At 40.8% G+C, this 20830-nt stretch overlaps 1 protein-coding gene across 9 annotated transcripts in view; it reads right to left on the minus strand.

Moving 5' to 3' along the window:
* The window catches only part of PLCB4 (phospholipase C beta 4), a 190550-nt gene that overhangs the window by 65138 nt on the left and 104582 nt on the right, over positions 1 to 20830 (minus strand). For all 9 annotated transcript variants that reach the window (XM_077781976.1, XM_077781974.1, XM_077781975.1 and 6 more), the window contains 6 exons: positions 19685 to 19828; positions 10587 to 10666; positions 9985 to 10038; positions 4816 to 4897; positions 4007 to 4107; positions 3318 to 3375 (listed from right to left, as the gene is read on the minus strand). In XM_077781976.1, the coding sequence (XP_077638102.1) occupies positions 3318 to 3375; positions 4007 to 4107; positions 4816 to 4897; positions 9985 to 10038; positions 10587 to 10666; positions 19685 to 19828 (519 nt within the window). The remainder of the gene's footprint in view (positions 1 to 3317; positions 3376 to 4006; positions 4108 to 4815; positions 4898 to 9984; positions 10039 to 10586; positions 10667 to 19684; positions 19829 to 20830) is intronic.

The raw sequence follows: 20830 nt of genomic DNA on the forward strand, positions 1-20830 counted from the left end.
GGAACACTCAGATCAAAGAGCACATGGGAACAGATGGATGCAGGACACGACTTGCTCAGCAGCACACACCAACAACATCACAACATGTCATGCAACAGTTCCACAGTGACAAAGGACAAGGTATATATTTATACCCTTAGTGACAATACACCACCTCCAAAAATGGTCAGAAATAGTAGGGAAGGTTCTTTGCTCAGGAAAAGGGCTCTTCCCTACTCGCTTCTACAGTTAGTAATGAGCAAACAGAAGAAAATAAATGGGACAAAGCAGAAAGTCTCCTCTTGAGAAAAAGTCCCAGAGTAATCAGAAGGAGCAGAGAGCAAATATTCTTCCAGTAGCAGTGATCATTGCTCATCATCGATCCTCCAGTAGAACAGAAGTGTATCCCTATGTTCACTTTGTTTAAAAAAAACAGACTTGGCAACTGATAAAGATCTGCTTTTAAAAAGTGATAATGTTCTCTAGTGTCTTTTGGGGAAACATTCTGCATCATGAAGCTTGATGGCACAGGGAACTTGTGACTCAAAAGCAGACCAAAACTTAAAGTGTGAAATTTCATCTCAAAAGATAACATGCCCCAGGATTAACTGTGTGTGTGCAACAAAGGTGTGTTTGATTGTTCTGGTTACCCTACCAGACAGCACCCTTACACCAGGCACTCCCAGCCAGGTGAGGGTGAACTGACTACAAACATGGGAAGAAAGGGTGCCTAGAGGGTTTTGCAAAGAGAGAAAAGCTCATTCAGCCTCCCCAGCCTGCCTCCAGCACCTCAGAGTGGGTACAGACTGAGACACAGCAGCTCAAAATGCTCAAACCAGTTCTGCCTAAAACCAGCATTTGCCCTGCAAGTGGTGAGACCCTCTGGGGAGATGAACAGCTGGGGGATGGAAAGAGGGCGTGGGAAGGAAGGAGGAAGAAAAAGGAAGGGGAGAGACAGGGAGGAAGAGCAAGGAATTGGGAATAGGAAAGGATCTCCCCATACCCGCCTCCCAAAAGAATGGATGAGTGCTGGTCAGACTACTGAAAATTCCATTTAGACCATTACTTGTCTTCTTATTTTATTGCTGTAAATGAACTGCAGGAGTAACTCTCAGTGGTAGTGATTTCAGTCCCTTTTCTGCTATCTTTCCTTTTTTATTTTTTTCCAAAATTTGACTTTAAAAGTAGGAGATCTAGACAAAATACTCAGTGCATGACAACAATTAAATTTCTAAAAACTTCCCAGAAGCTTTAATACCGAAGTACAATTAAATCATCTGTCAGCCAGCAGCATTTAAAAGTCAAATAGAGATAGGAGTTTGGAAAAACTCCAGGAAAGCTGCTCACTCTCCTCTCATACCCGGTAACATATCCTCATGCTCTCTTAAAAACCCATAACACTTAGAGCTTCTGCAGCATGCCTTGGAGGTTACTTCAAAATAATTTAAATTAAAGAGTCTCATGAAGAGTTGCTCTGCCAAGTAGCTCGCCTCTCCTATGTAATGACAATAACCTTTTTATATTTGCCAGCATTAGACACCACTGCTAATTGCAGTGTTGGCCAGCAGCCAAGGGGACAGAAAAGATCCTTTCAGGAGGCACATTCTGGGTAATTTTGTGCCTTTCAAATTCTGACAAAAACTTTAAACTCAGTTTGGAGACCAGAAGACCTCCAACACAGACCAAAGGAATTGGTTTCAGTCACCAGAATAAATGTCCTACCCTAGAAAAAACACTTGAGTAATTTTCCCCAGCTCTGGTCCTGAGGCAAAGGGGCCAACCACAGGATTTCCAACTGCAAAATGTATTTTGTCAATATGAATGTGGTCAACAAGATGCATTTTTCCCCATATTACCTATATTTACCTACATAAAATAATGTTTCTAATTCTGTATAAAGAACTGCTAAAGTCACACAAAATTGAGAGCACAGCAACTCAATCTTTATTTTTCAATTAGTTACTGGAGATAGGGGGTTCTTACAAATGCTGGCAGCTTTTCTTCAGAAGTTTAGTCTCCAAGGAACTACACTTTAAACTAAAACAATTAGAGATCAATTTAAAAATAATGATAAAACAGTCATGTACCTGAAAATGAAGAGGGATGCTAAAGAAATCAGAAGCTAACATGGTTTAAAGTGGGGTTAGGGCCATGAGCTTCAAGCAGTAAAATGTACCTAGCACTGCAGGTGAACTGGGGACTGAGGTGCTTTAAAAGGGATAATTTATAATTTATAATTTAAATCACAACACTGTCCTTTCTCTCCCCAAAGCAGAAGCAAAGATGACAAACCTTAGCTCTGACCCTAGCCCTACAAACATTCAGACACTGAATTGTGGAAATAGCTGTGATATAAAGAAGTCTCACAGCAGTAAGATTAAGCCTGTGTAATCCTAATTATGCAAACTGTTAATCTTCTCTCTCTCTTTTCTTTTTGAGTACCCTTTTTACAAGTAATTCAGGTTCAGTGAAGAGTAAGGCACACGTTCAGTGCTGAAAAATAAAATAATATTCCAAATTGGATATATAGGGAGTTTTACAGCTTGGATCTTCAGGCTGAAGTATCCAATAAATAAACACACACACACACACATATGTATATAAACATATATAAAATTGAACTACCAAGTAGTATGTGTCTGTTTTCCATGGGTGTGCTCTTGTCAAATCCACATGCTGCATTTATTGCTGGAATTGCAAACGAGGCAGTTTTCTATAACTTACTGTGCTTTAGGAATAGAAAAGAGCCAAGCCCACACTGTTTATTGAACTACTTCACACACTCATGATGCTTTTAAGAAATACTAAATACTTCTGCCAACAACTGCATTTTGGAAATACAGCAATAAAAATATTTCCTCCTATTCTGCACACATGGTATTTTAAAAATCATATGCAAACTCTTAAAATATCCTCTTAGCTCTTACATTTGTAACAGATTGAAATACTACTGCTGACGAGAATCAAATCCTTGTTTATAAACACATACTTCAGTTTTTCTACTATCTTAGAAGGACTAGTAGATATATTTATCTGGGGCCTACAGGTAAAATAACTGCCTGCAATCGAATACTGGGTGTATTTTAGTAGAATGGAACAATTAAAAAAGTATTAAACACACAGGACACACACCACAGCACAGCAACAAGTAACCAACAAATGCAGCTGCAAGGCCAACATGTAGAAAGCAGAACACAGGGCTGGAGCTGATTTTTGCACCTGATGTTCCCACAATGGAAAGCACAGCAAATAACGGCACGGGGCATGCAATGGGAAGATTGGAAGAAGCAAGCCACTGCAGACAGACTTTATGGTAGTTAATGTATGAAAAAGCTTACTTCATTTAGAAAGCTCACTAATTGGTCTACCGTTAAATAATCAGTTTTGTCTCCATTGCTGAAAAGGAATTTATTAAAGAATGTGAGTTTTTGTACACGATGCTACAGTAGGTATGATTTACATGTTGACATTGTTGATACTTTTAAAACCACCTACTATTTGCTACTTGAATGTAGCTCTATAATCTCAAAATGAACAGTCACAGAAAACATACTAATTGTCTATGCTTGGCACAGTATATCTCCCACAACATCTCTTCCTATCCCTGAACAAACATTACATCATAAAACAACATGTAAGTCCTCCAGCTGAGAATAAATTGGGTGAAGAAACTTTTCAAACTTCGAATTTCTTACTTAATTTAATTAGTTCACATACTGTGTTAATCATCTAAAGAGCAAGTTAAAAATTACAGTAGTTAGTAAAGCCAATGCAAAAAAAAAAAAAAATTCTGGGTGTTTCCTCTAACTCATGTAAAAGTTGCTCTAAAATACAGAGTGAACTTTTACATTAATAGTCTCAGAAGGGAGGAAGGAGTAAAACATAGACTGGAGCTTGGTCTTAAGTACTGCTGATGCTACTAGGATCCAAGGGTAGACAAATTTTACAGTGTTCTGTCACTATTAGTTATGGACTAAAAATACAACAAAATATCTTTAAAGCAAGATTATATTAAAATTGAACTTACATCTTCTTAAAGAGGTCCTCTATGTCAGTTCGGGGACATATCTTTTGGGTAAGCTCATAAAATTTCTCATAAGTAAAAGCTGCAGGCTCAATTTCATCATTCTGCAATGAAATGCAAAGGTACATTTATCCAGACAAGAGAGCTTACGTGCTTTTTTCCCAAGAGAATATCTTATATCAGAAAAAAAAGCAACTGAGAACTGGTTTAGCTCCTTCCCAAGTGTAAAATTACCTGGTTTCTTTTGTACTCTCAAAGTTATTCTAACTTCATCTTTATCATAGATTTGTTTAATGTGACTGCATTCCAACCTCACAGTAACAATAATTCTACATAAACACAGAGCTGGAAAACAATTTATTTTTCTTCTGAAGCTTAAAAAAAAAACCAACCCAAACCCAAAAAAGTTCAAGCCATCACCTCTCTGGGGCTGCTGGCAGGGGCTCCCACTGCAAGTGGGACAGAGCTGGAGAGCAGCTCTCCAAAGGAGGGGAGCAAAGAGCAGGAGGAGTCCAAGAAATTCAACAAAAAAATCAATTACATGCATATTTTGTGCTCATATACTTAGCATAAATGAACAAAAGGTAGTTTGTGACAGAAAAGAAGGGAAGCCTCCTCTAAGAGGTTTAAGGACCTCTGTGTCATACAGATTTAATTACATTTTGGCTTTAGTAAACAACCTCCAGTGATTAGTAAGTATCACGCAATAGGCACACTTTTTGTGATGCAAATGACTTCGATTACAGCTACAAATGTGAATGAGTCATTACCTTATTAGTAAACAAAACCAGTTATTCACAACCACTAAATACCTTTCCACTGGGAAGACCCAATTCCTTCAGTGCCTGAAAGATCACTTTTTCTGTTTTACCTGATGCAAAGGTCCTGGTTATGCTAAAACAAAAAACAGTAGAGAGGAAAAAAAAAAAAACAAACAAACACAGAAATGTTAGTAACTTTTTAAGCAATCAGTTTTCTCTCTCTTGCTTTCACTGCCAACATTTTCCTCTGGCTTCAATTGATGCATGTAAACAGTTTCCAAGTAAGAGTGCAGCTGAAGAAGTGCTTTGAGCTCCAGAGAGCAGCACTGCTCTGACTGCAATCCAGCCATCAGAAAATACATCAAAATAATGAACTGAAACAGAACAAAAGAGGGTTTATCCCCCCAGTACACTGGGGTACAGAGCCATGCAAAGCACTCTTTTGTTTGCTCTTTTAAGCTGTGTGCTGGTACAAATTACTGTTTAGAAAGCAGCAGATTCTCCGAGGGAGGAGACTCATGTCTGATCATTCCTGATTGTTGTGACTTCCCTTCTATCCCAGGCATTAAACTGAGCCTCCACAAGGTAGAGTGGGCTGTTCCTAAAGGCAGCTTCCTTCCTCTTTCCTTTTCAAGCAGCTGCTGCTACCAAGAGACTCCCAGCCACATACCAAATCCCATTCCCTGCTGCAGTGTTCCCTCTGGATGCTCTCTCACCTCACAGCCAGGGAGAATAAATACCCTATCCCAGCCATGCTGCACAGAGATCCTCTCAGCTGCCACTGGAATATTTCCACCAAACTGATAACCATCCTGCTCCTTCCCAAAGCATGACTTCACCATGCATACAAATGACAAACTGGTTTCACTTGGAATGAGATAAATCCCACAGAAATGCAGCTATTTGGTATGATTAATAGGAAAGTGGTATATTTCTCTTTCCATTTGAGAAGAGTCAGAATAATCCTTGGGTCTGGAAAGGGGGATCCAAACCTGATAGCTTTCCTGCCTTCTGTTTAGGCTTGAGCTGGAATGCTGTGACCCACAACCCCTTGATTTTGGTGTCTTCATCTGGAGAGAGAAACTGAATTCTGCATCCAAGATGTGTTTCTAACAAAAGCTGAACAGTGGGAAACACTTGATGACTGCTGGTAAGAATGTGCTGTTCTTTATCATCAAGTGAGACAAACATTTGCTGAGACTTTTAGTTAATCTCATGCATAATAAATAATTTCACTTGGCAAGAGACATGAAACAAATTGTGGCTGCTATTTGTTGCCATAGCAATTCATGGTTGTTTTATTCTCCAAAACACTCTAAACTGCCTATGTAAATATTTTCATACTAATAAAATTAAGATCAGGAAGTGAAAATATCTAAATGATAAAAAAATATTTTAACAAAACATAGCCATGTTTTTCTTCTTACTGGGTCCTTACAACAGTTAGATTTATATGTCCCTATTTAGGCATCTAAGTTAGCTATTTAAGTTTCCAAAGCTGACAAATACCAAGATAATTTCACTAAAATATAGACTGAGTTTAACTCCAGGCACTTGTTTCTTAAAAAAAATCTTAAGGCATCTATTTTTTCTGCTAATTCTAAACCACAGAGTAATGTTAGCCATACAATTTACAACCTATTTCCAGCCCTGTAAATTTCTATATCTTTTATAATGAATTGGACTCCAATAATAAATGTCCTGTAAAACATGCAATATTGGTGTAAGCAATTAATCAGATGTGTGCCAAGATTCCATGGCCGCAGGGAACTTAATTTTGATGCCAAATGTATTTTTTTATTTCACAAAAGCTGACAGCAAACACAGCAGTAACTTGTAATGACACAGCAGTGTAGAGAAGATTGCATGAATCAAAAAAGATTGTAAAAATACAGCATGACATGTTCATTTTGCCAAGGCTATTGCAAATAAAACTGTTTTTCCTTCTATCAGAAGAGACTTCTTCCTAGCAGATTTACATTCATCTTGACACCTACAGGTGTTTACTCCTCTTTTTCCACCTACAGTGGTTCAGGGTTCATGCTAATATGCCAATGTACTTCCTCATAAATATTTAAAATACTTCCCAACTCTGGAACTGAACAATATGGCTCTATTGTGCTTGTTGGTGGATTAAATCACTTGGTTACTTCAGACCTTCGCCACTTCCCAACCATCACCTCAAAAATCAAGCCACCACAACCTATGGAAATCAATCTTCTGCCATGGCTCCAGTGAATTTATCAGCTTGGCTTGACCTGCCTACGCTGTACAAGAAATTATCTAAATTTGATTTCCAACCAACACTGAAGTATTGCAACAGATTTCTTCCAGACGCTCTGGAGTAATTGAAATTAAACACACTTTTAAAAACTCTACTTTCAAATTAACTTAATTAAACTAGTGAATAATAGATTTAAGGTTCGTTTGTCATAGTTTAGCCCCTTCTTTTTTTACTATGTATTTTCATAGTTAGAACCTAAACTTGCTTGAATCCTTTTAAATGTAGTGATACAAAGTGAGAAGCACAGTCTGAGCAAAGCTAATTTCTAACCAGGCTCCAGATGCGCAGATGCAACTCACTCACATAGAAAATATATTTTCTGCCTGCACAGTTGAAGAAACCAAGTAGATTTTTTTTTCTTTACAAATGCTGACCTGTTTGCTCATCTGTTACAGTAGTGTTAAAATCTGAACATATAAAATAATTTACAAATGCCATGTCTTTGCAAGACACTGCTAACCATCAGAATTTCTTCTCTCCCAAACACAGCACTTCAATAGCAACAGACCTATGCCCCAGAATCCATTAAAATCCAAAAGCAGCTTGAGAAAAATTTTTGTGACTTTGCAACTCCCAACTGCACAGACAAGGAGTCAGGAGAATATTTATGGCATCTACCAACAGCCTGAGGAGTGTCACCTCCTCATGGCTCATCATTCCTTATGGGGATTGTGACAGTTGCAAAAGTTGTTTCAAACTCGGGAGGAAATTCAAGGAGCTCTGATTCTGCAGGTGAGGATTTTTTTTTTTCTCTTGGTGTTTTACAGCACTTCTGTGTAAAAATGAAATACAGGTGGGTCTTGTGATACACATTCCTATGGCAGAACTGACCTGCTGGGGGTTCTGTTTCTGGGAGAGAAACCCTCCCATCTGTATCCCCAGAGCTGCAGCAATTGCTACAGGAGCCCCTGGCAGCAGCAGGAGGAGGAGGAGGAAGCAGGGCTGAATAAATAACAGTGGATTTAAAACAGGTCACCTGGAGGAGAAGCACCAGTGGTTTAAACCAGCGCAAGAGGTACTGCGGGAAGCTTGTGGGGCAAATGTGAAACTTAGGTGCCCCTTGCAAGGCAGAGGCACTCAGCTTACATTTCCCAGGGCTTCCTGGCCTGCCTTCCTCAGACACACATCCCTTCCTCATGCATCTCCCTCCTCCTGTCTCCTCTTGATCTCTCCCTCTCTCTGCACGAAGGGCTCATGGAAGAAGCGGGAGGCAGTGAAATGCACCTCTGCCCCCATCCCAGGCTGACCCCTGGGTGTCTGTGTCCCACTCCAGGATCAGCAGCTCCTGCTAGATCAGGCCAATCCCATGGCCTTGCCATCCCACATCAGGGCCCTGGCTCCCCTTCTTTTCTATGCAGCTCTGCAGAGCACATTGGTTTTTACTCTCCTCCATTCATACTGCTCTTCTCACGGACATGTCTCCTCATCCTTTGAGTGGGTGACACCCCACTTCCTGTGTGAGCCCCAGAAATTTGCCACATTTTATTCAGACCAAGATAGCACATTCCTTGGAGTGTCCAGATGCAAAGGAGATTCAACTCCATGGAATAGTAGATCTCTAATGAATTCACAAGCAACCTGCTATTACAATAAATTAAACTGTTAGGGACTGGTCTATGCTAACCTGTAAATAGTGCAAATTCAAATGTAAAGATTTAATACACTGGACCCAGTGAACTGGATTTTTAAGCAACAGACAGTCTTCATACACAAATCAGTATGCTGCAGCCCAACAGAGAGATTTATGCCTCACTAAATGTGATGTAAAATATTTAAAGGCAGAAACCATTTCAGACAAGCTAGCACACTATAAATTCCTACTGTGGAATAGGGTTCTGTGTTCAAGCACAGGCATAAAGCTGTAAAGTCCCGAAAATTGATTTGTCCCTGTGGTATTGTTCCCTTGTCATTACCCTCCAACTGATGAAAGTCCTCATGGGACTCCTGCACAGGAGGTGCTTCATGGCAGCTGAGGTTGAGGAATAAGCAGAGACTTGGCCATGTGAGAAGTGGAAGATGAACACACTGAAGCAGCTTTAACACTGTCAAGGTGTCACCTGAGTCATGAAGCTAAAGAAACCTGGAAAGCAGCATGGCAGGCCCTTTGTCTTTTTGCAGACTGTATAGATGCAAAATCCTCTTTTCCTCCCTTGAAAAAAAAATCTGTTGTGTGGGGCTTATCTTACAAAGTCCTCTTTCTTCCTCCCTTCGGTGAGATTCTCTTTATGAAAAACCAGCATGCCCCAAAAATCTGGTTTGCATGTACTTTATGAAGAGAAAAGCAGCTCAGTGTCTGGGCAAGAATGTAGTCATAGAGCAGGAGGGGGGAGTGCTATTGCCTAGCCAGAGAGGACTGAAAAACAGTAACTTGTCATAGTTAACAGCTGCACAGAAGGAAAGATGCTGTTCTGGCTTTCCTGTTCCCAACAACAATAACCCAACAAGTTCATTTACCATGTGGACAAAACAAAATATTATCCTGGGGGTTCCTATAAAAGCAGGAGCATTTTTGGCAGATGCATATATCTCTTTTACAAGGAACTGCAGTTTAAAAGTATCTTTTTGTCCTCTACTTAACTGGTCTGCAAGCTTTTATGGCTCATTTTTTAAAGTACTTTCTCAAATTTTACAACTGAAAAACTCATCCCAGGGTTTGAAGAATGTTAGGCTGAGAAATCTGATGCTCTTAGCTCTAAGTGACTTTGAAAACTATTAGAAGAACTCATGTCTTCATTACAATGGATTGCAAAAAAAAAAATAAAAAAATACTAGGCTGGTAAGAAGTTCTGCCTAGCTTACCAAGGAGGGCAGATAAGAATATCTAGTTCTGTACTTACTCTTACATATGTATTAGTAATAAAATTAATATTATATTCTATTATTAAGCCACACAGAACTAGGACGTGAAAAAACATAGAGCTCCCTAATGTGCTTACCTCCGAACTGGAATTTTCCCATTTGTGTTTGTTAGAAAGGCCAGCTTCATCCAGCTGAAATTAGGAATGAAATATTTTTAAATTATTATTTATTAAAATTGGGGTCTAGATACTTATGTTTAACTTGTTGCCATGTCTGCTAAATGAGTACAAACAAATAATTGTTCTGCAATAAAAACATTTCAGTGCTTGAGGCAGGGCAGTTCTGTAACTGTAAAGGCAAAAAGCAGCCCAAATAAATCAGTACAGCAATTAACACCAGCATGAAGATGAGAAAGTCTCACGGGCTTTTCTTTGCATATGCATCAAGGAAAAAACAAACCAGCCAATAATTAGAACATACACTACAATAAATCAAATGAACAGTTACAGATTCTCCTGTAATTTCTCCTGGGCAGGTGCCAGATATAGCCTGGAGACATCTTTAGTCTCAATAAAAGACAAACTCTTAACATATTTAACACCATTTTCTTTCTGACACTGTTTTGTAAATGTCAAACTGTGAGAAGCACTTTTTTCCCCAATTACAACAAGAAAAACATAGGACAGAAAACAACAAGGACAGAAAAATAAAGGAGACAGGAGGAAAGAAAGTAACTTACTGTTTCTTGAGACATGTCATTGGACTGACATTGTTAGCTCTAAAGTTATGTATGATGGATCCAAGCCCTTCTACCCATTGCTGAAAAACACAAAACCATCGTAACACCAAATTAGCAAAACTGAAGAGGGAAAAAATAGGAAAGTCTGGCATGGGGGAAGGCTCCTCCTTGAAGCCATGCATAATGTTAATAACCTGTGCTGAGGAAAAAACTGCCCATGTCACAGCCCATACCACAGAAAAGCCCAGCCCCATTTCATCAATTTTACCCATCACTACTCATCCTCCACTAATCAAAGGGACTGTGCTTTCCATTCTTCCAAATGCTACATGTAGTTTCAGCATTGCCAATAAATGAGTTTATTGCCAGCCAAGGTAAGTGATCCACTGACTGATTTATTAAGGCCTCCATTTATATCCTGCATGAACACTGGCCTCCCTTTTGGTGACAGGAGGCAATATCAGCTCTTGCTGAGTTAATATTTATTTATGCTGAGGCCTCCATTTATATCCTAATGAACATTGGCCTCCCTTTTGGTGGCAGGAGGCAGTATCAACTCTTGCTGAGCACCATCATAAAATGTGCTCAGCAAGAGCTGATATTGCCTCCTGGCAATATTTCACTGGTTCAGCTTAGAAAAGGAATGAAATAAAAGATCAATAAGCTAGAGGAGGCACAACAACTGTTCTAACATCCTGTTATATATTCAAGCCCTGCTTGTTTCCATCCTTACAATGCACAGCATTCCAAATAATCCCTGGGATGACTTTCAGCCAACAGCAGCATTACAGCACTTACTTCTGTAATTCCTCTATCAGGGAACTATTTTTCTGCTGTAGCCTGCACCCCAACTTTGCAGAGCTGCAGAGAAGCAGCTTAAGGCTTAGACCCTGACATGAACTCTCACTGATTTCAGCAAGAATCCTGGCAGGAAAAAGCCATGGCAAGAGGAAAAAATGGCAGTGCTTCAAGCCAAGTTCCATCTCAATTATGCCATTGTAACACTAGGATTACTCAACTGGTAATTTACACTGGTGGAATTGAGATGGGATTTGGTCCACTGCTAAACATTAACCTTGGGAATAAAGGAGCTTTTTGCTTCTGGCCAAATGCTGTGCATGCAGCTTGAGTTGACTTGGGCAGGATCCAGAATATGACACTCATAAATAGATGCAGATGAGTGTATTTTTCTTTTCATGAATGAGTACTGTACATCTGCAAGACAGATTAAAAAAATAATGATTTATATTGGAAGAGCACTAACCTCTTTGGGAAACGGCATATTGTAAACCGCAGGCAGAAAATCCCTGGGGTTAAAACAAGGTCTGAGGTGTCAATTCAACAGATAAGCAGCACACTTGAGACCCCTGTACTCATGAAATATTAAATCTGTTTTGCTTTAGGAAAAGTAGTCACTTACTAAGATATGTGTTAATACTTAAGTGTTCTTTTTAAAGTTATCTTTTAAATAAGTACTGCATAAAATATTCATTTAAAGAAATCAAGTGTGTGACTGAGAGTAATTTGAAAAACAGAACTATCACTTATGAAAAAAAGGCGGCATTTGGGGTTTTCTTAGGTGTGTTTTTGGGCTTGAAAACAACCCCTCAGTAAGAGTCTGCCCTCCCATCTCCCTTTTTCCAGCTGCATGAGTAAGATGATTTTGTAGTCATAGGCTGAAGGGACTGCCAAGGAAGATAAAGCAAGCAAGGTTCATGGGGCAAGAAAATATTACTTATTAGAACTGATATAACTAGAAACTGCTGACAGATTTAGGAAACATTTATGTTTTCCTACAAATGTTCTCTCACCTCTGATGATAAAGGAATGGTGCTTGTGATAATTCCAGGGTAAATGCCTGAACAAATCTTACACAGAATTCTATTTCCTAGAACTGTTGAAATTCAACTATCGCCAACTGCCTACGTTTGGGATTTGTGGTTTGTAAGAGTTTGGGGTTTTTGTTTGTTTGTTTTGGGTTTGGGGGGTTTTTGGCTTGTTTGGTTGGGTGTTTGTTTTTATTGCTGTTTAAATCAATTAAATGTAACATTCCTGCTGCATTAACACTGTCACAGCTACACAAACATTTATCCTTTTATGATCTGCATTGGTCTGCAGCCCTTCAAAACTCCTCAGACTTCCAACACTGACCCAGCCACTCAATGGCATATTCACTGCAAACAAAAAGCCCTTGCAAAAATTAAATTACACCAAATGCATGTTGGGAATAAGCTGCAGGTATTCTGCCATTTTTTTTTCTGCCAAGAAACCACCACTGGTGCAGTACTGACCATATCAGAATTTCATTTGGAGCTAACACTACAGATCCATTCTGATTTGAAGGCAATGGATTATGGCTACACCAGCTATAACAAAAACTAATATTTAAAAGCAAGGCTGGCCAGCACTCAGCTCTGGAGTTACTCCTACTCATCTAGAAAAGCTGCCAAAAAGAAACACTGCTAGAAAAAAACATAAGTGAAGAGAGAAATCAATACACTAAGCACTTCCCAAGTGATTTTTTTGCAGGAGTTGTCTTGATGGCTCCCACTTTGGAGGTCTCCCTGTCCTTTTTTCAGTGTTAATGTTGTTCCCTGACAGCAATGCCAAGTCAGGAATTGCACTCCCTCGGAGCAAAATAGCACTAACCTCCAGCCAAACACTGATGAGCCACAAAAGCATCACATTGCTGCTGGCAGCAAGCAAAGGAGGGACTCAAGAGCCTCTGTCCAGCTCCAGCTCCAAACCATCTTCATCTTGGTGTGATGTGCCCTGGGCAGGAGGTGGCAGCTCCAGAGCCACGCCTGCCCATCTGTTCCACCTCACAGAGCAGCACCTGACTTCCTGCCCCTCACTTTGGGGCCAGAGCAGCTTCTGCAGTGTCACATCAGATGCTGCCCATGGTCATCAGCTAGCCCCACATTAACCAGGAATACAAAGAAAAACCAAATTCAACAACACATTCAACACAGTCAGACTTTTTGTCCCTCTGAGTCAGAATAGTCTCCAATTAAATACTACCTTCATACTTGCTTGCACAGATACTCACAAAATTCAATATCAAGCTGGTAGTATATTGCTTTCCTGACAACAAACCATTTGCAGATTAAATGTACACTTGTCTGATGACCTTGCAGAGGGGATGAAAGAAGGGCTCCGTTTTTTCTCAGCTAACACACAGGCAAATACAACAGCAGCCTTGCTTGTATTCTATGACAGCAGCCCTTATTTTACAGATGAAGCTGAAAGACCTGTACATCTACCTAGGTAACAGGGATAGAGATCCTCAGTTCTCTTCTTTTATCCTTAGCATTTTCAAGTCACTATCTGTTCAAAGGACGAAAATCCTACAACAAGTGGAATTCTGAAATTAGGTATATAGGAAACCTTGGTCTTAGGAAAAAAAATATCTTTGATAGAAATCAGGGTACATTGGATTCTTACTGATGCTAGTGCTGGATATTTTCCAATTTTCAAAATATGGTTCAGTACCTTTAATCTGTTGAGGTAACTCCTGAATGGCTCCCTATATACAAATATTATTCCAGATTCATAGAGGGATCTGGACCCTGATATTTAATCCTAGAAAATGAACAGTCATGAAAAGAAACATAACCAAATACCAGTGCACCTTAAGCTCAGACCCCCTTAGGCTGGTACAAGAGGCCAAAATCTACACTGCAGGCTGGAACAAGCACTGTGTTGTTTTTCTTTGACAAGATCAAACACTGTCAAACATCTCTAGAAGGAGAAGGGGCAAGAAAAATCAATCAAAGAAGCACTCTCTTAGCTTTTGCTGTCACACTGAAATGCTTCTGAGGCACTTAGTGACCCTGTGTTAGCTGAGGTTCACTGATGAAACATGGGCACAACTGGCAGGGTGCACAAATAAGTTTGGCCTTTCAGCTCTATTTTAACCATCAACATTTCATTTAGTCAGGGTTAAAAAGGACAAGAACTATGAAAGGTTAAAAACCATAGCCTACAGCTCATGAAATTCCAGACAAGGCCATGCACGGCTTACTGACTGATGGGGTGAGTATTACCAGACCTCTTGAGATTTTACCTTCCCTTTTCCAGTGCATTCTCTCCAGGGTTACACTCCACTTATTCCAGGCATTAGGAAAGAGAGGGAGGCATTGCCCTCTGATTTTGGTGTTCAGGGTCTGGGACTGCCTGCCAAGGGCTCCATAGCCTGAAGGCTCAGGAAGCCCGCAGAGAATTGTTTCCCACCTCTCCCCAGGACACACGTGGGCCGGCAGGAATCCCTGGCACTTGCCCTCAGCCAGCAGATGTCCCCATTCCCTCAATGCAAATATCTCACGACTCCTCTCTGCTCCAGGAAAATTACCCAGGCAGCCACAGCAAGGAGACCTGAGGAATGACCGTGCCAAACCTTCCCCCTGCCCTGACCAACCGCAGCACTGATTTTTGCAGAACATCACTGTGAAAACACTGCAAGGATTTTCACAGAGATGAAAGGGATCCTTCTGACCTTCATGTATTCCAGCAGGAAAGCTGAGGCTCACAGGCTCTGTACTGGAAGCTGCCCACTGTGTCCAGACTGCTGCCACACTTCAGCTAAGCTTCCTACCCTGGAGTGGCTTTTCCAGCCTTGAAGGAGTCTGCTCTGAAAGGAGCTGGAAGAGCCACTTTGGCTGTTCTTGTATGCAAACTAAGAGAAACACAGTGGAGTTTTCACAGTGAAATCAACCTCCTGGCTATGGACAACCAGGGCTAAAGTTGCCAATTTACTGATAATTCCACAGTGGTACAGCCAAGAATGTCTATGGAAAGCAGAAAAGCACATGCAAAACACCAATAGTCAACTGCAGGCTGGGAGATGGAGATTTCTCTAGAGAACATGGAATAACATATGGAATAACATACACAGGTAAGCTGTGGTCATATATTCAAAGCAGTCATGAGTTATAAAAGTTTATCACATTGGCTATGAGATGTAAGCCACATACTTCCACACTGGGACACAGAGAACAGCAGGAGGCTTCTAGAGATCTGTTCAAGAGTGTTTTGCAGGTTCCTTGAAAAGCTTTGCTTTGAAACATCAAAACAAACAAAGCTTTGGGAAAACAGAATTTTTCTGTAATATATTTGTGGAACATTCCCATGGGAATCTTCTGCTACTTTCTATCTGCCCTCTAAACAATATGATTTGGGCTAAAGTTTAACAGCTTGTTTCAAAGCGAGGGAAAAAAGGTAGGGTCAATTGGGCTGGGCTGGATGGGCAGCCTGATCTCATGGAAGGTGTCCCTGCCCATGGTAGGGGAGTTGGAACTGGATGGTCTTTTAGGTCCCTTCCAACCCAAACTGTTCTATGATTCTATGAAAAAGAATTCTTTTGTAAATCAAGGAGTTTGATTAGTAGAAACACCAACAAAAGCGATCAACCTGAAGTGCTTTGTCTTGTCATGACCACTTTAAACTAAAAAAAAAAAATCTCATCCCAGCTGAGAAATTTAAGAATATCCAAATGAAATGCTTTCAACTGCATTGATTTCCATGAATATTTTTAGCTGTGTGATAAAGCTTGCATTTACCTATATTTTGTGTGAGTAATGAAGCGTTTTAACCCATTCTGTTCATTCTGGTGCCTCACAGGTTAAGCCACCAAAGTGTGAATCACTGTCTCAGTGGCACACAGGTAGAATACATCTATTTTCCATCAAATCCAACTAAAGGTGTTAAATCAGTGTAAAAGGTTGTTCCACTCTCCTTCCCACCCTGTCGCCACCATGGCTGTTCACATCCCAGATGCACTGCCAGAGAAATGCATCAGCACTTCCCAAAGCCAAATTATCTTAAAACACTGGTGGGAGCTTTGCCTATAACCATTATTTTAACATTAAGGCTCTTCCTTGAATTGAGTTAGGAGTATTCACTGAACTCCTCTGCCAGCAGGGCATGGAGAACAGTACTTTCAAGAGAAGGACAAAATCTCTGAGGTGGAGAGATGGTCCTTTCCAAGGAAACAGCTGGAGCTGGGAAAGAACAACCACCAGGGCAAATTCACCCCTGATATGCACTAAGTAATGTTAAAGAAGCTGACGTAGATTAACCTTTTAAGCGAAACTTCTAAATGCACTGCCAGGGTGGATGAGCAAAGAAGACAAAAAGTCCAGATTTTGGGTGGCTGAAATACAACAGCTTTACTGGACTAATGCCAGTGTTGGATAGGCAGCCCATGTGCCAAGGGCTGAAGCCTCACACCAGCACTAGATCACTTCTGCCCCAAGGAAATTCACCCCCAAATACTCACTGGCCTTTTCAACTGTCCTAGACTGAGGAAAACAGATTATGCAATTACTGGGGCACAGAAAGTCCATCTGGGAAGTAAAAAAGAAAAATACACACATATGCTCTCATCTCTAATATATGTGTGTGTATGTGTGTGTTAATTTTAGCTCAGCATAATTTATATAAACTGATTTAATCAGGATTCCAAACATCAGGTTTTAAATTCCACTGTTTACAGTCACTCTCTACTACCACAGTGGAGCTGTTTTAGGAGTGGACCATGACAGCTGCTTGCAATCAGAGACAGAGTACACCCTATTTTGTGGCTGTTTTAAGAGTGGAAATGAAAACCAATTTCTCAGCTGAAAACACCAATAAAATTTAAGTAGATAGAATGTAAATACCAGAGCTGGAGCTTGGAGACAAGTGGAGAGACAATAAACACACTCTTGTTGCTGGAGTAGCTATACTTTGAGCCCAGCAATGCCTTGGCCAGCCCTGCTAAGCATCAGGGGCACACAGGGCACAGGTGAGGACAGGTGACAACAGCCAGGCGGGATGGGACCAGAGGGGAGGGTCCAGCACTGCCCACAGCAGGCACCAGCCCAGCTTCCACAGCTGGAGCACCCCCAGCAACCCTCAGGGACTGTCCCACTCTGCCACTCTGTGCCAGGGACCTTGCAGAACCTGCTTCCCAGTGGTACCACTCCTTGCATGGATAGGCTGAAGATGCCAGGAACTTCCACCAATTTTCTTTGTCCCAGTTAGCTAGTCCCATTCTAACTCAGCCTTCAGTGAGTTACAATTGCTTCTTTTCCAATTGTAAATTATCACCTACAGAAGCCTTTCTGGGCAGAAAGGTTCTGAGCTTTTGTGCTTGAATCTGCCACTCAATTCTCTCATTTTAAAGTATCCCAGTCAGATACAGACCAAGGCTCTGCTCCTCACAGCACCAGCAGGTACAGCAGAAACCACAGGTTTTGTACTCACGTTTTACAACCCTCACACATATCTGGGCAGTTTAAGCTTCAGTCATTGCCCCTTCTCCTCCAAACTCCTGCCTGTGTCATTTCAAAGGAGGGGCTTTGAACATGGATTAATTTGAGGCCTATTTTAAGCTGCAGTTAGCAGCTGCACAGCTACTTAATGCCATAAGAAGGCTTGGTTCTTCTGGAAGGGACTTACTGTGTCCCACAAGAAAGATGTTTTCTCCTGAACACAACAAGAAGAATTAAGCAGGAGCACTTGTATGTGCAGGTAACTCCTAGAAAATTCCATTTTAGTACAGAAGTGCAATAGCAAGTTGATGTATTTACCATATACAAGGGTCAACACAGTACAGGCCAACTTCTCCAGCAAAGGCAACTTAGAAAGCTCTGCCGTTGATTTTTTTGGCTTGATCTACTTTATGCTCTCCCTCATGCTCAAACATATCATATCTGATGAGGTGGATCATCACTGCTGACAGTTCTAGATATATATTTTGATGGAAAGGCTCCCAAATGCAGAGTCTGGTTTCCATGGGCCTCTCAGAACCTGTCCACTGCAGCATGACACACCATTTCTGTAAAGCTTGGCTGTTAATGTGCAGTAGATCTTTTCTACAGAATAATTAGCTCATCTCTTGTGACAGCCTCTGTAATGGGCCAACATTCTCACAAACCAATTAGTCAAATACAGGTTATTGAGATCCAAGGTGGCTGAGAAACTTAACTGCTGCTTTCAGAATAAATCGGAGATGCTGCTGGGTTGAGTATTAAAGTGACTGCTGCCAACATCTCCTTTGCTTTACTTCTTTTTTCAAATGCTTTCAAAACATAACTCTGACACGTTATTTCCCTTAAGGCCTGCTGAAAATACACACAGTAAAATCAATGTAGTGTACCTCTCTAAATCATACAAGTGTTTCCCCATAAAGGAATTTACTCAGCATTGCCAGTGTTTCCAAAGGTATAGATCCAAAGCAATGAAAAATAAACCAGGTCTGGCAAGGGATTTAGTGATGTTGCATGCAGCAAACAGTTTTAAAGGAGGGGATTTACCAGGTGTGTGATACTGATCACTATTTAATATTTATCTCACAGACAGAGATTATAATACATACAGAGAAGAAGAGCAAAGAGTGTGTATTTTAAACTCCCATGAATGTCTGGATCTCAGCTAGCAGTGTACTATCAGCACCCTGAGCAGGTTTCTCAGAGCAGTTTACAGCTCAATACCAGGGCAGGTGGAGGCCAGGCTTGCATGAGAATTGCAGTCTCTAGCTCTCAGGAAGGAAGACGTGTAAAAAAGCACCATTGTTTCCTTAGGGCTGTTCCATGTCAACGGGAAGCAGAAAAGAACCTGGCTACACTGGGATCCCCATAACTCAAAGAGCGTCCTTTCCTGCTTTTGTTTTTTTAAATAATATGAACCACATGATACAATTGGGCTATCAGAACAGAATTTTGAAGGGCTGAACTCCACCCACCAGGAAAATGGCAGCAATTGCACTTCCCTTCAGCATCTCTGTCACAGACCCAGCATCACCACCTCATCTGCTGAGCCAGCCCCACACAGAGACACTGACCAGCTCAGGGAATGCCCTGTGCTATACACAATGGTCTCACTTGTTGAATTTTGATGACCCACTGTGCATGTACAGGCTGAGGGAATCACTGTTTCCTCTCACCATGGCACACAGACATGCTCCACATGTATATTTGCTGTCCTCTGGAAGAAGGAGGCAGCAGACACTGACCCAGGTATTTCAGTCAGCCATGCAGGCAGACTTAGGAAAAACAACTGAGCACTGCTGATGAGCTCTTCTTTCAACTCCCATGCACTGTTTAATTGTGAAATACCTTGGCAATTTCTGTGTTTTCTGCTACCATGAAAGTGAAGCTGATGTTCACCAGATCTGTGCCACTGCAAACACACACTATCCGTCCTTCCAACTCATTTTCTGATTTTCCAACAGCCTCAAGTGCAGTTAGTATTTTCGGATCCTGTGAAACAGAATAAAAACTTGTTACATTTGCAGCACTTCTGCTATGCAAGGTCCTACAGTAAAAATGCATTTTCACCTCCTTATACATTTACATCTTTAAACATTTGCCAGTCATCTTAAATGAGTGCTTTCACTCAGAAACATTGTGTGCAAACCTGAAAAACCAATATATTCTAACAGTTAGGAACACAATTGTGAGAACTCATATTTTTATCATGAAGAAGAAAAAGTAATCACTCCAAGGACTGGAAACAGAGGATCAGTACTAATCTCTAAGTTAATTATTCCAATCTAGTTAAGTCCATAGTTCCTGAGAGTCACAATCTCTGTGACTCCTTGGCTGTTTCTTAGCAACACGTCACACGAGCTGCTGTCCCTGCTGCTGGAGATTTAATGGGCATACTTTTTTAAAGACAGAGCTGAAGTCTGAAGCACACTGGTGTGGCTGTGAGCATGGGGAGGATGGGGCTGTCTGCATCACCACATCTCTTGCCCCTTCTCTGTGGGGCAGAGATCTTGGCCTATGGATTCCCAAGAGGATTTCAAAGACAGAGTTACCTACAGGCAACACAAAACCACTTAACATGTGAAAGTGGAAATGCAGGGTTCACAACAAATCTTCTAACCTGAAGGCCTGCTGGAAGGAGAGTCACAACTCAGTGCAGAAAATCCTGCATATTCCTTCTGAATATTACTGAGCATATTTCCAAAGGTTTGGGGTTCTCCAGAACTCCTAGCTAGTACTTCTGCTGATACTCTTTAAAAAGGCAGACTGTGACCAGCTGCCCTCTCTGGCCACCTAAATGCATAAAGAAGGATGCAAACAAATCTTTCTACAGTTTATACCAATGGAGTGAGAAGATAAAATAAATTCAAACAGATCAGAACAAAACGAAACATTTTTTCAGATCCCTAAAACAAGTAACACAATAAACTGTTACAAGATAATTAAAATCTCCTGCTATGTGCTCTTAATGTCTATACAGCTTTCAGCGCATCC

The sequence above is a fragment of the Lonchura striata genome, chromosome 3 (genome assembly GCF_046129695.1).
Source record: "Lonchura striata isolate bLonStr1 chromosome 3, bLonStr1.mat, whole genome shotgun sequence".
In the NCBI taxonomy this organism is placed as follows: Eukaryota; Metazoa; Chordata; class Aves; order Passeriformes; family Estrildidae; genus Lonchura; species Lonchura striata.